The sequence below is a fragment of the Corylus avellana genome, chromosome ca3 (assembly GCF_901000735.1).
Source record: "Corylus avellana chromosome ca3, CavTom2PMs-1.0".
NCBI lineage: Eukaryota > Viridiplantae > Streptophyta > Magnoliopsida > Fagales > Betulaceae > Corylus > Corylus avellana.
In genome coordinates this window covers 11,158,715-11,171,800 of record NC_081543.1, presented here as the reverse complement: position 1 = coordinate 11,171,800, position 13,086 = coordinate 11,158,715, and the positions used below count along the sequence as shown (strand labels likewise).

General features: G+C 33.9%; 1 protein-coding gene across 1 annotated transcript; it reads left to right on the top strand.

Annotated features, from left to right (window-relative positions):
• Positions 1-160: 160 nt before the first annotated feature.
• LOC132174080 (zinc finger BED domain-containing protein RICESLEEPER 2-like) lies at positions 161-9,147 on the top strand. The gene is made up of 7 exons (XM_059585786.1): positions 161-299; positions 3,928-4,098; positions 5,453-5,604; positions 6,026-6,259; positions 7,241-8,528; positions 8,614-8,718; positions 8,816-9,147. The coding sequence occupies exons 1-7, from the start codon at positions 161-163 to the stop codon at positions 9,145-9,147; spliced, it is 2,421 nt and encodes an 806-aa protein (XP_059441769.1).
• Positions 9,148-13,086: the final 3,939 nt, after the last annotated feature.

Below are 13,086 nucleotides of genomic sequence, written 5' to 3'. Positions count from 1 at the left end.
TATAAGATAAGGGGTCTAGATAAAGTAGAATGGTTGTGAATGTATCCAGAAATTTATCTTCTAGTTTACCTCCAACCCTTAATTCAAGTTCACTATCAATTAATATCTACTTATTTATGTTCCATTTTATTGTGGGTTCCTATCAATTTGTTATAAGAGCATGGCTACCAACAAGGAATGTCTCCAGAAATTGAAGTTAGAAATGCAAGAGCTGAAAGAAGGAAGGCAAAAGATGAGTGCAGAGTCACAGTCCAAATTCTGTGAACTTAGAGAATTATTCTCCAAGTCTCTCGAGAAGGGTGAGGCGGTTGGCCAATAAGGGGGAAAACGACAGTGTTCCACATAGAGGAGCGTGAGTTGTGAAGTCTTGAAGGAACATAAAGGATGTGGGATGCAATTGTTATCCTTAGTGGTTATTTTTGTAGTTATATTTTTTACTTTCCAATTTCCATGTTATGTAGAGGTTATTTTACTTTGGTGATGGATAGATATATATCTTTAGTTATTTACATATGTTGTTTTCTTTAGTATAAATAGTAGAAGACAAGGGGTATATAGAAAGTAGAATTGTTGTGAATTGTGTGAATAAATTTGTCTTGTGGTTTGTCTCCAACCCTTAATTGGAGTTTACCATCAATCAGGCATTCTTTGTTAAACAACATGACAACACGATATTGTTTATTTATTTTAAATTTTTTTAAAAAAATAATTATTGGTATAGAAAAGTGAAAAAAGTAATATTGAAAAGTGAAAATATTTTGTTTTGTAGTGATTTTTTTATTTGAATAGTAGTAAAAAGTAAATTATGTAGTATCAAAAGTGAATGACGTGATATAAAAAGTGAGAATGTTTTTATGTTGATTTTTTTGAAAAAATAAGATGAATAGTGTCTAGTAGAATGATGGTGTTTGAACATCACCTCAATATCTATCTATTTCTATTCCGTTTGCCTTGGGTTCCTATCATTCTCATTCTACAAAAGGAGTACGTCATTTTCGCCTATCTTAATAAGGATGACATTAAGCTTACGTAGTAACCTACAAAATAATTTTGTGGTATGGTCTAGCTTATGCCAATATTCCTATATTAAAACTCCACTTGGTTAGTTTGTTCATTGTAATTAGTAGCAACAATATATATATATATACTTATATTGTCACGTCATTTTAGAAGTTTTAAATGACGTAATACTATACACCATTAGATTTTATGAAATCTAATTTGGATAATGAAATAGTTAATCTTCATTTTATTTGAAATTGATAGGATCTTGTTTTGAGAGATTCCAGGTGTAAATAATTTCATAAACATAAAAGAAATTAGAGGGAGTAAAGACAATAAACACAAAAGATTTATGTTGTTCAGTCTATGACTTACATCCTCAAGTTACCTTGAATGTTACATTTTTTCTCTTATTCTTAATAATGTTTACAATACCAATGTTTCTTATTTATATAGAAAAGTTGGTAGGTGAATACAACGTAAACAAGGTAATCAAATCATAAGAATTTGATAATCAATCACAATTATATGAACAATATATTATAAAAGGTACTAGGCTAGCTTATGTAAGGGCGATTGGATAGATTGGTGAGAGAGCTAAAAGTTTATGTTTCCTTCAAGTTCTATTCATAAATTGTGAGGAAGGAGAGTGGAAAGATCAATCGTATGATGAAATTGAAAGTTTTGGTGGGCTGGGCTTGAAGTGAGTAGGGATTTGTTTAATAAGTTAGGATTGGAATGGTAGAAGGGGTTGTTTTTGGGCTTTAAACTCCAATGTGAGTAATTGAGGAGAGACACTTTAGATTTGAGAGTGAACACCGTGGGGTTAGGCAGTAGAATATTAATTTAACTTTCTGCAACTTTAGAATAGCTCAATAACTTTCTAGTTCTCATGTTTAAATAGGCTGAAAATTTGTGCTGAGGCTACCAAGGTTGGGGGTCGAGGGGAGAGGGCATGCGTAATTGTTGCTTGTGACTTGCAACAAATTTGACGCTGGTTTGGTCGCTGATCAACCCAAGTAAGGTGGCACCAACTTGTTTAGTTAGTTGCCAAAAAATTTCAACGATCAATTTAACAAATGTTATTCCATAAAAGTTACAACTCAAACCAATCAACAATTGTTGAAGTTTCAAATTGTGTCCATCCTTAAATATATTTGGTGGCAAAATGCACGCATTCAATGGTTGAGTGTGTTGAATCTTGCACCCTTGCCACTAAACTAGATAGGAGGTGTCTTTTTTCGACGCCTTAAACCCGGAAAATGATTTAATCATTATAAAAAAAACTTACTTTTATAACGACCCATGGTGAAAACCAACAATTTTGGAGTGGTTTTAATTAGTTTTGGCAACTCACATTGGATCTAATTTTAAGATGACTTTAGCAGGCCATGTTTGAAGATGCATTGTTATGGGGAAATCTGATCTAGAAGGATGAGAGAGGCAATACTATTTTGCATATTGCAGTATCTAAAAATCTATACACATAAGTTCTCTTAGCCAATAGTTTCTAAGGGAAATTAAGTCAACGTTTTCGAGATATTGGTTTGTTGCTGTATTAATTGATTTATTCTCTTTTATGCAATTGTTTGTTATGTTTTCGCATTACCTAGTTCTTCTTCTGCGTAATTATGGTCATTCTACATAGTTTGGGTTGTTATTATGCACAAATAATGTAAACTATTTTTAAGTGAATAATAATTGGGTTAAACACCTTATTCCCCCATGAGTTTAACTTCTTTATTTTTTGCCCCATAGGGTTTACTTTTTATCACAAGAGGTACATCTGGTTTGCCTAAAGACGAAGATGGTACCGCGGTCTAAATTCCATTCAAAATTTGACGGAATGCCATATCAGCACCAATAACAAATAGACACGTCTAAATTCCATTCAAAATATGCAAACAAATCAATGGTGAGGCTTCATATTCAACCTTAGTTGAAGATTTAGCCTCTCATGAAAAAATAAATCATAAAGAGACTGAAATACTTCATTGAAATTGACAAACTTATAAAAGAATTGGAGTTCAAAGCTCACAAAACCCAGAAAAGTCAAAAATTACAAAGCATGGCGCCCCAGGCACGTCTCCGTCCGTTTACAATTACAAAAATTTGTATTTATAATGTTTAGTTAGGGTTTTAGCACTTCCGAGTCGGATGAGTGTGCTTGATCGCACATGAGGTGCACTCAATCGCACTCATGCATCACTTTCCACTTTCGATGGGCGCATGTGCACTCGAGTGTATTACCGCTTGGAATTAGCCTACTCTTGTGAAACATGACTTTGTAGATCTTTGAGTTAGTTTTCCAATGACACAAAGATCGCTTCAATCTGAGCTCTACAACTCTAGATATGGCCTTTTTAGTAGGACTCGTCGGGTGCAAATCATCACTCGATCCAAATTTGCTGCCAATGCTCCCTAAAATGTCTTAAGCCCCAAAATTAATGGAATGAGTTGCATTTTTCCCTTTAAATGTGCATTTTTCCCTTATCAACCTACAAAATACTAAAATTGAAGAACTAACACAAAACATCAGAATATAATAAAGCTAAAGGCTTAGCAAATATAAATTAAGAGGTCAAAATATGCAATATTTGGCGCTCAACAACCGATGTGACCTATAAGGATTTTTAATTTTTAATAATTTTTATTGAAACCAAAACGACGTCGTTTTGGTTTCAATATATAAACCAACCGAAGCTCTCTTTTCCCCTAACCCTAAAACTCCTCCCTCCGTCCCTCGAGTCCCGTCTGCAGCCGCTGCTCTCTCAAGTCTCCTCAATCCTCTCTCACTCTCTCGCACCGTCGCACACTCGCACGCCTGACACCCTTCTCTCATCAAGTCCTAGCCTCGTAGGTAATCTCTAGACTTTAGTATTTCATTGGTTTTTCTCTATTGATTGATGGGTTTTGTTGGATTAGCCTCTGCATTATCATTTCGGAATTTTGGTCTCAGAAAAACCGAAGCCCCCTACGACTGTCACCGATTCTTGTCGAACTCTCAAAGCTGTCAGCAACGAAGTCCCAAGGCAAAGAAAATTGTGAAATCAGTTCTGAAGCCTCATAATCTCTCGGCTTTTGATTTCTCTGAAGGTATGCCTATCAGTTAATTTGCTTTTTCCTTCTTTTTGTTTCTCTTTTTCTTTATTTTCCAATTGGTCTACTTTTCTACTCCATGGCTAGCGAGCCACGAAAACCTGTTTAACCGATTACCGATATGATCAATAATTTTCGGTATCATTTCTTATCGGTTGGTAATCAGTTAGGAACCGATTAATGGATTGCTTATCGGTCGGTAATCGGTAACCCCTATAATCGGACTGATATGACCAATACCCAGCCCTAGACACAGCCCAACCTGTGAACACGTTTAAAGTCATTTTAATTTTTATGGCAAAATCCCAGCAACCAATCAAAAATAAATAAATAAAAATAAAAATATATATGGGTCAAACGTGTCAACCCGTGAACCTGCGGGTTGACACTACCCAACAAGTTTATTAAACGTGTCATAAACGGGTGATCCATTTTCGACCCGAACCCGTTTAACCTACACCTTAACCCTAAAATTGCATGTCGGGTTCGCGTGTTGCGGGTTATATTGCCAGCCTTAGTTATCGATTTGAAAGCAGACATCAAAACCAACTTCTTCTTTTTTTTTTTGAATTATAAAAACCAACCTTATTAGGATAGGTTGTTATGGGTTGGTGGGAAGGTTCATAAGTTGTAACTTTTTTTTTTTTCTTTATCTTTTTAATTTTCAAAAAACTAAATGAATTTTTTTATTTACTTTTGTATAAGTCCGCGCTATAAATGACTTTTCATTAATTGATCAAGTTCTAACATCAAATTTAAAAATTGAGGCATTAAATTTTATTTGCTTATTTTACTGGATAAAAAATATATTGTTGGTGGAACAATTCGAGGCTATGAGGGATCAAGTTGAAGCCCTTATTACCCAATTATCCAACATGGGTGGTCACCATAGACGTCATTGTCAAACCCCATCGCACGTTTCGTCGGAGGAGGATTAACATGACAATGGGTATGAATCTGGAAACCCTTTTACGGAGTGCCGAATGCACAGACGTCAGCCTCGTGCGCAAGCTCACTCCATTCGGTGGGAGGATGGGTTCAAACTCGTTATACCGGAACTCCAAGAGGGTCTACGACCCAAGGAATTTTTGGATTTGGTAGCGACAGTTAGAGAGATTCTCAACTTCAAGGGGGTGCCTGAAAATCGACGGGTTTCTTTGGTCGCAACCTAGTTTTGGGAAGACTTATCGGTAGATTGGGTCTCTCCACCAATCTATGACATCTATCCTAACTAACGAAGAGGATTCGATGAAAGAGGTGGAAGAAATCAATTTAGTGGATTCTCTTGAAGTAGGTAATATTTTATCAAATCCTCTTGATAATGGTGAGTTTGATTAGTTCTATGTGGTAGATGAGAACACTACGCTTAAAACAGAAAAGATCGTTGATCCCTTTTGGGAGATCTTCATAGCACGCAAAAGGGAAATAAGTGAAGTGCGTGTGAAGGTTACATTATATCAACTTATTGTAAGGGATTTTCAAGATGATACTCACATCCTTGTGGTAATTGTGGGAATGCTATTTATATCAAGATGTTACATTATTTTACCTTGGAAGAGAAAGGGATGAAACGAGTAGGGTTGAAATTTAAAACCGCCTAACTGCTAACCGCTAACCACCTAACCGCTTTGAAAGCGGTTAGTAAGCGGTTGCGGTTAGTGGGTTTTGGAAACCCGCTAACCGCTTTTTTTTAAATATAATATATATATATATATATATATATATGTATTTCATATAATAAATTACAATATGTTGTTGTAGCATAGTGGTACATGCGTCAGTTGTTCAACAAGGCTTCTGGGGTTCGATTCCCCCTATCCTCATTTTATTATTTTTAATTTTTTATTATATAAAAGTGCAAAACAACATCGTTTTGCACTTGTATATATTCCTCTCTTTTCTAACCCTAAACCTAAATCCGAAGCTCCTCAACCTCCTTGCATCAAGCCGTCTACCTCTCAACTCCCAAGCCTGCCTCACTCTCACACACTACGCAGCATCACTGCATCAGAAAAATCCAGATTTCTCTCTCTTCCTCCATATTGACACCGTCTCTTGTCGCTCCCTCTCTCAACTCGCTGTCTCTGTCGCTCCCTTTCTCAACTCATCGTCTTCGTCGCTCCCTCTCTCAACTCGCCGTCTCTCGTCACCAAGCAAGGTAAGTTTAGTAACTTGATTTTGATTTTTACACCATTTACACAAGAAAATGTTTATTGTTTGCAACAACTTAGAAATCAAACAATAAAAATTTGTAAATAATAATATGATGTCCTCTATTTTATTTCTTGCTAAATAATAATATGATGTCCTCTATTTTATTTTCGTAGTTCACTTGGTTTACAATTCTTTCAAAATTTGTAAGTCCAAATATTTATTTCTTGCTAAATAATAATATGATGTTCTCTATTTTATTTTCGTAGTTCACTTGGTTTGGCTTATTTTTTGACTGGGACTTTGTTATGCAAACGAAATCAGAAGAAAATCAAAAAGAAATAGAAATAGGGAGAGATTTGAGCACTTCTAGGGGTTGTCCTTCACAAATTGCAGAAAGCAATTGACTGAATTATTTCTCGGTGAGTAGCCATATGGCATCTACACTAATTTTATAGAGGAAAATCTAGGGTTTCCTGGAGTAATAAGGAAACCTAACATATTATATTATGAATATATTCTAACATATAGGAATCCTAACATAGTAAGGAAAGGAAAGTGCTAGTACAGATTATTAAGAAAAATAAATTTGGGTTCCTAATATTATGATTAGGATAACTGATCTTGATGAATCTGGTGGCTATCACCTTTTCTAAGTTGTTGAAATCTTCATCATTTCCCAAATTTATGATCAACTGGATTCTACAAGAGAACTACTATGCCTTTATTTGTGATGCTTAGATTGAAATTTTTCCTTTTTTTTTATTTTTTGGGTGGTGGGTGGGGGGGAATATTTATTAGAAAAAAACGAGTTTTTGGTTCCATATGGTGTACGCTGCCAAGTGTGGTTTATTCCCTAGATTTTTTTACTTGAAGCTACTATGCCGTGTCAAGTGTGATTTTGATTTTGGTATGCTTACACTATTTACACAATTATCATGTATTAAGCAAATGTTATTGTTGCTCATTATTATCTATATAATAACAGATAGATGATACTTTGAGAGATGCAAGTAAGGCCACGGACACAAGTACCCCTCATCTTCAGATAGATTCTACTGAAAATGTTGAAACCCAATCATCTTCTTCCCTCAACCCTAAACAACAACAAACCAAAAGACCACTTATAAATCAGTCTATTGTGTGGGAACATTTTAAGAAAGTGGAACCTATTGACAAGGAGAACCCTAAAGCTAGTTGCAATTACTGCCTAAGGTTAATAGGGTGTCATTATAGGAGAAATGGAACGTCATCCATGATGACCCATCTTACCTCCGGTTGTCAAAACTCTCCACTTAAAAAATCTAAAGTGACCAAAGGCCAAACTCTATTGCAAATGTCACTTATGAAATCAACGAAAGGCACTAGTAGCAACCAAGTTGGATTCATGAAGTTTGATCAAGAAAGATGTAGGACTTTGTTGACTGAGTATTTCATTGAAAGTGAGAGGCCTTTTAGGCATGTTGAAAGTCCTTCATTTAGAAAGTTGATGAATGGAATTGAACCTAGGTTCAAATTACCATGCCGTATTACTCTACAAAAAGATTGCTTGAAAATGTATGAAAAAGAAAAGCTTGTGTTGAAGGGTTTTTTGAGTGGTAAAAGGGTTTGCTTAACTACCGACACATGGACATCTATTCAAAATTTGAGCTACATGTGTGTTACCGCTCACTTGATAGATAGTGATTGGAAAATGCATAAAAAAATAATCAAGTTTTGCCAAATTTGCGGTCATAAAGGTGAATCTATTGGAAGAAAGTTGGAGGCTACATTGTTAGAGTGGGGGACTGAGAGTGTTTTCACTATTACAGTTGATAATGTCTTGGCCAATAAGTGGGGGATTGATCATATAAAGGGTAGGATGCAAAAAAAGCCTAAAACTGTTTTAGGAGGCGAATTCATTCACATGCGATGTGCTGCCCATATTTTAAATATTGTTGTGAAGGAAGACATAGATGACTTGAAAGATTGTGTTGGTATTATAAAGAATGGGGTGAAATATGTGAGGTCTTTACCGTCAAGGTTCGCCAAGTTTAAAAGTTGTATAGTGCGGGAAAATATTAAATGTGGGAAGATGGTGTGCCTTGATGTTGCAGCTAGATGGAATTCTACATATTATTTGTTGAGCACCACTGAGAAGTACCAAAAAACTTTTGACTTACTAGGTGAAGATGATGGCCATCTGTTTATTGTTCCTTCAATTACTGATTGGGAAAATGTTAGGGCATTTGTGAAATTTTTGAAGGTTTTTTATGATGCCACATTGAAGTTTTCAGGTAAATGTTGATAAATTAGTTATTTGCAAATTCAAATTACTTTACATTATTTATTAATTCATTTCAGTTATTTATTACTTTTTAGGTTCAACTCATGTCACCTCCAACTTATATTTCATGCAACTTTGTATCATTCAGCATACATTGAATGCTGGGTGTCTTAGTCTTGATCCTATCTTGAGTGCTATGAGTATGAATATGAAACTTAAGTACGAAAGTATTGGGAGAATATGAAAAACATCAACTTCATGATCTATGTTGCTTTTATTCTTGACCCCCGTTCTAAGATGATGGCATTGGAGTTTTGGTTGGAAGATGCAATGGGTCTAAGTGGGCAGATAAGATAAAGGGAACTATGAAAGATCTTCTAAAACGTTTGATGGACCAATACAATAAATTTCAGATGGGGTCGTTGTTTGTTGATGTGAATATCACAAGTTCAAATGATGTTTATGTTAATGTTGCTTGTAATAACTTGGAAGATAACGAGGCACAATTTAGAAAGATGTCCTCCCAACATGTTGAGAAAGTGAATGATTTGCAGTGTAGGTCCGAGTTTGATCGGTATTTACATGATGGGCCTGTAGTAGAAACAAAAGAGTTTGATATTTTGGCATGATGGAAGATTCATGCATCCAACTACCCTATCCTCGCAGAGATAGCTCGTGATGTATTGGCCATCCCTATTTCCTCTATTGCATCTGAGTCCGCATTTAACACCAGTGGACGTGTATTGGATTCCTTTAGGAGTTCATTGTCTCCAATTATTGTTGAGGCATTGATTTGCACACAGAATGGTCATTGGACCGCATAAGCCATGATGAGTTTGAGGATTTTTTGGAAAGCTGTGATGATATAGGTAAATGTTTTTAAATTAGTGATTTGCAAATTTATTTACTTTTCATTACTTATTAATTCATTTAACTTATTCTATTGTAGATGGGCCTCAAGCTTCAAATTCAACGACCGAATCATCTTTTGACTGAATAAATATTTAAATGAATTGTCATGGTAATTAAGATTATTATTTCATTACTTATTAATTTATTTATGCTAGATGCTACTTGCTAATGTTTTTCAATTTCTGCACAGGTGGGGATTGGCATGAATTTCTTTGAAAATGTTGGTTGAAATGGGTTGTTTTGGTTGATTGAATTTTGAAGAACTTTTTTTGATTGATTGAAATGGGCCTCAAGCTTAAGTTCAACCATGTTGGTGGTTGCTTGTGAGTTTATGAACTTGTTTGTATTTTATTTTATTTCTATGATGTGTATAAGACTACAAGTGAAGTAATGATTTTGTTGTAATTTTATCATTATATTGTATGATGTGTAGATTTGTAGAAGGTGGCCAACAAGATTTTGGTATATAGCAATTTTTAATGCTAAAATGGCCATTAAAAGGGGAAAAAAAAAACAAGAAAAAAAAAAAAAAGGTTCAAAATGAGCAAAATAAATGATTAATGTGAGCCCAAAACGGGGCCAAAATTGGTCCAAAACTGGTCCAAAATTGGCCAAAAATCGGTCCAAAACCAACCCACAATCGGTCAAAAAAAAAAAGAGCCCAAAAAAGCGGTTAGGAAAAAGCGGTTATCTCAAAGCGGTTAACCGCTACCCGGTTAACGGAGGCGGTTAGTAATTTTACTTACCGCCTAGGCGGTTAGCGGTTTTAGCCACTAACTGCTAACCGCAACTGCTATTTCAGCCCTAGAAACGAGTTTACAGGGCACCTAAAGGACGGTGAAAAGAATCGGCCAAATTCGAGGACGAATTCTCTCCAACCTGGAGAGTATGCAGATCAGGAGCCTCGTCCAGACCCTCGTCTGCAACCGTCTGGATGAGCCTCAACCCAAGAGCTTCATCTGAAGTCCTTGTCCAGAGACCGTCCAAACGCTTATGTTATTTTGCTGTTTTACAGCTTTATTCTCTTGACCATCCGGACAACATTATGTCCCGTCCAGACAGCCATCGTAGCTTCAATCATATTTATGTTTTATGTCCGTGGCCGTCCAGACGGCTATAAGTTCCGTCCGGACGGGCGCCATAGAGTTTCAATTCGATTTAATTTCGTACTTTGATTAGGCTTAGGGTTTGGGGGCCTATAAATTCATACTTTATAGACCCTAGAACAGAGTTGTTGTTTATGATTAAGTTTTGTTCAATAAGAAGTCTCAGAATTGAGTTCATTCATAATTTTCCTTCAAACTCTAGAGAGTATCTAGCGTTTAAAGAATATTTCTTAGATCTTTGATAGTCTCAAGATCTAGAAATATCTATCCGTTCTTTAATGTTGTTATTCGCTGCAGCCCATTAAGTCACTCTGCATTATAAGGCAATGGGTGATTGATGGCCATCAAACTAGCATGAAAAAGGCTTTCCACTAAATTGAGTGAAGTAATATTATATATTATTATTTTTTAATTTTTTTTAAAGTTAATGTGATTTTTAAATTTATAATTTAATCAAAATTTAATAGTTAATCAGTCACAAATTCAATAGTGATTTTAAAAGTTACATCCAACTTTGAGATAATAAGGTGACGATATATAGTATTAGTCAATGAAGTGACCCTTTCTCTTACTTTGTATTGATATATGTGGTACTTGACTTTAAAGCGATAATTTTGTTAATCTGATTGCTCAAAACTTAAGGTCTACAATTTTTATTTTATTTTTTAATTTTGTCTTTTTATTATTCTTTTAAGACATAATTGTAACTTTCTCAAAAAATAAAAAAATAAAAAATAAAAAACATAATTGTAACTTCATGGGAAATGATAGGTATGACTTGTCAACTTTGCATGGCTGCATGTGACTTCGTATCATACTTGCATGGTAAAAATCCTGTCAACAGTTGAGATAGAAAATCTAACGGGAAAGTAAATTGGGTAATCTAATCTGATTTCTCAAAACTTAAGGTCTACAATTTTTATTTTATTTTTTAATTTTGTATTTTTATTATTCTTTTAAGACACAATTGTAACTTTTTCAAAAAAATAAAAAATAAAAAATAAAAAATAAAAAACATAATTGTAACTTCATGGGAAATGATAGGTATGACTTGTCAACTTTGCATGGCTGCATGTGCCTTCGTATCATACTTGCATGGTAAAAATCCTGTCAACAATTGAGATAGAAAATCTAACGGGAAAGTAAATTGGGTAATCTAGATGCTTTCCTTAAATTACTATTTATAATGTTTTCATAAACTTTTAATTGTGATAATGCTCTCATAAACTATTAAAATATTGTCAATGTTCCCTTTAAGGCTAGCAAAAACATAAAAATGCCCCTATATATTTCTCAATAAGACAAAAATACCCTATAAATTCAAAAAAATAATTAAAATTTTTAATTTAAAAAAACGAAAATTTTAATTTAAAAAAATGATTTTTTTAAAAAAATTTTAAATGAAAATTTTTAATTTTTTTCAAAACGAATTTTTTTAAAACAACTTTTTTTTTTTTTAGAAAAGATTTTCTTAACGGAAATTTTTATTTAAAAGAATTTTTTTTTTTTTTTAATTTTGTTTTAGAAAACGAAATTGTTATTTTCTTAAATGAAAATTGTTAATTTTTTAAAACAGAAAATTTTATTTTAAAAAGTTATTAAAAAAAAAATCATTTTTGATAACAAAAAAAAAAATCGAATTTTTTTAATATTTTTCTTATACAAAGGATTTTTTTTATTTTTTTTTAATTTTAAATTTGCCATCCTTTGGATTTTTTCTTTTTTATTTAGTTTTAGGTTTTTTCTAGAAGTTTTATTATTTTTTGTTTTTATTTTACTAAGGGTAGTTTCGTCATTAAGAGGAACATTGACAATTTTTGGTAGTTTAAGGGGAGGGACATTATCACAATTGAAAGTTTAGAGAGGACATTGTCAATTGAGTAGTAGTTTGAGGAGGGTATGTGGACTTTCTCCAAGCAAATTTTTAAGTCATTAAAACATAGATATTTTTTGGAAACTTAGTGAGTGAGTTTTAAACCGGTTAAAAAATATGGTCTTAAAAAAGAGACACAAAGCCAAAAGCTCTCTTCTCTCTCCTGAAAACAGAGAGAAAGCCAAAAACATAAAGCCATCAGAGGAGGAGGAGGAAAAACCAGTTTTAGTTTAGATCTAAGTTTATATGGGTTCTTGTACTTCCGATAGTTTTATCCATCATAATGGGCCACGGCCGTCAAAAGTTGCATTCGCAAGTGACTTCCGCCTTCCTGGATCTTCCTTAGGGCTTTGAGGTGTTTCTAAGCTACCTTGGTTGGGTTACTGTGTTCTTTTATTTTTCCATGTTTTTCCATTTCCCTGTATTAATTATCGCCTTGGTAACTTTACCTTGTTTGCAATGAAGTTGTTCTTAAAAAAAAAAAAGGTCTAATTTTTAATATCTTTTATTATTATTATTATTATTATTAGGGACAAATGCAAAATCAGTCATTGTGGTTTACTCTATTTGCAATTAACTCCTTATAGTATCAAAATGAACTTAAAGGTTCCTAAGGTATGCCAAAAAAATAATTTAGTTCATACGGTCAAATTTCGTTCACCGACTTAACAGATTAT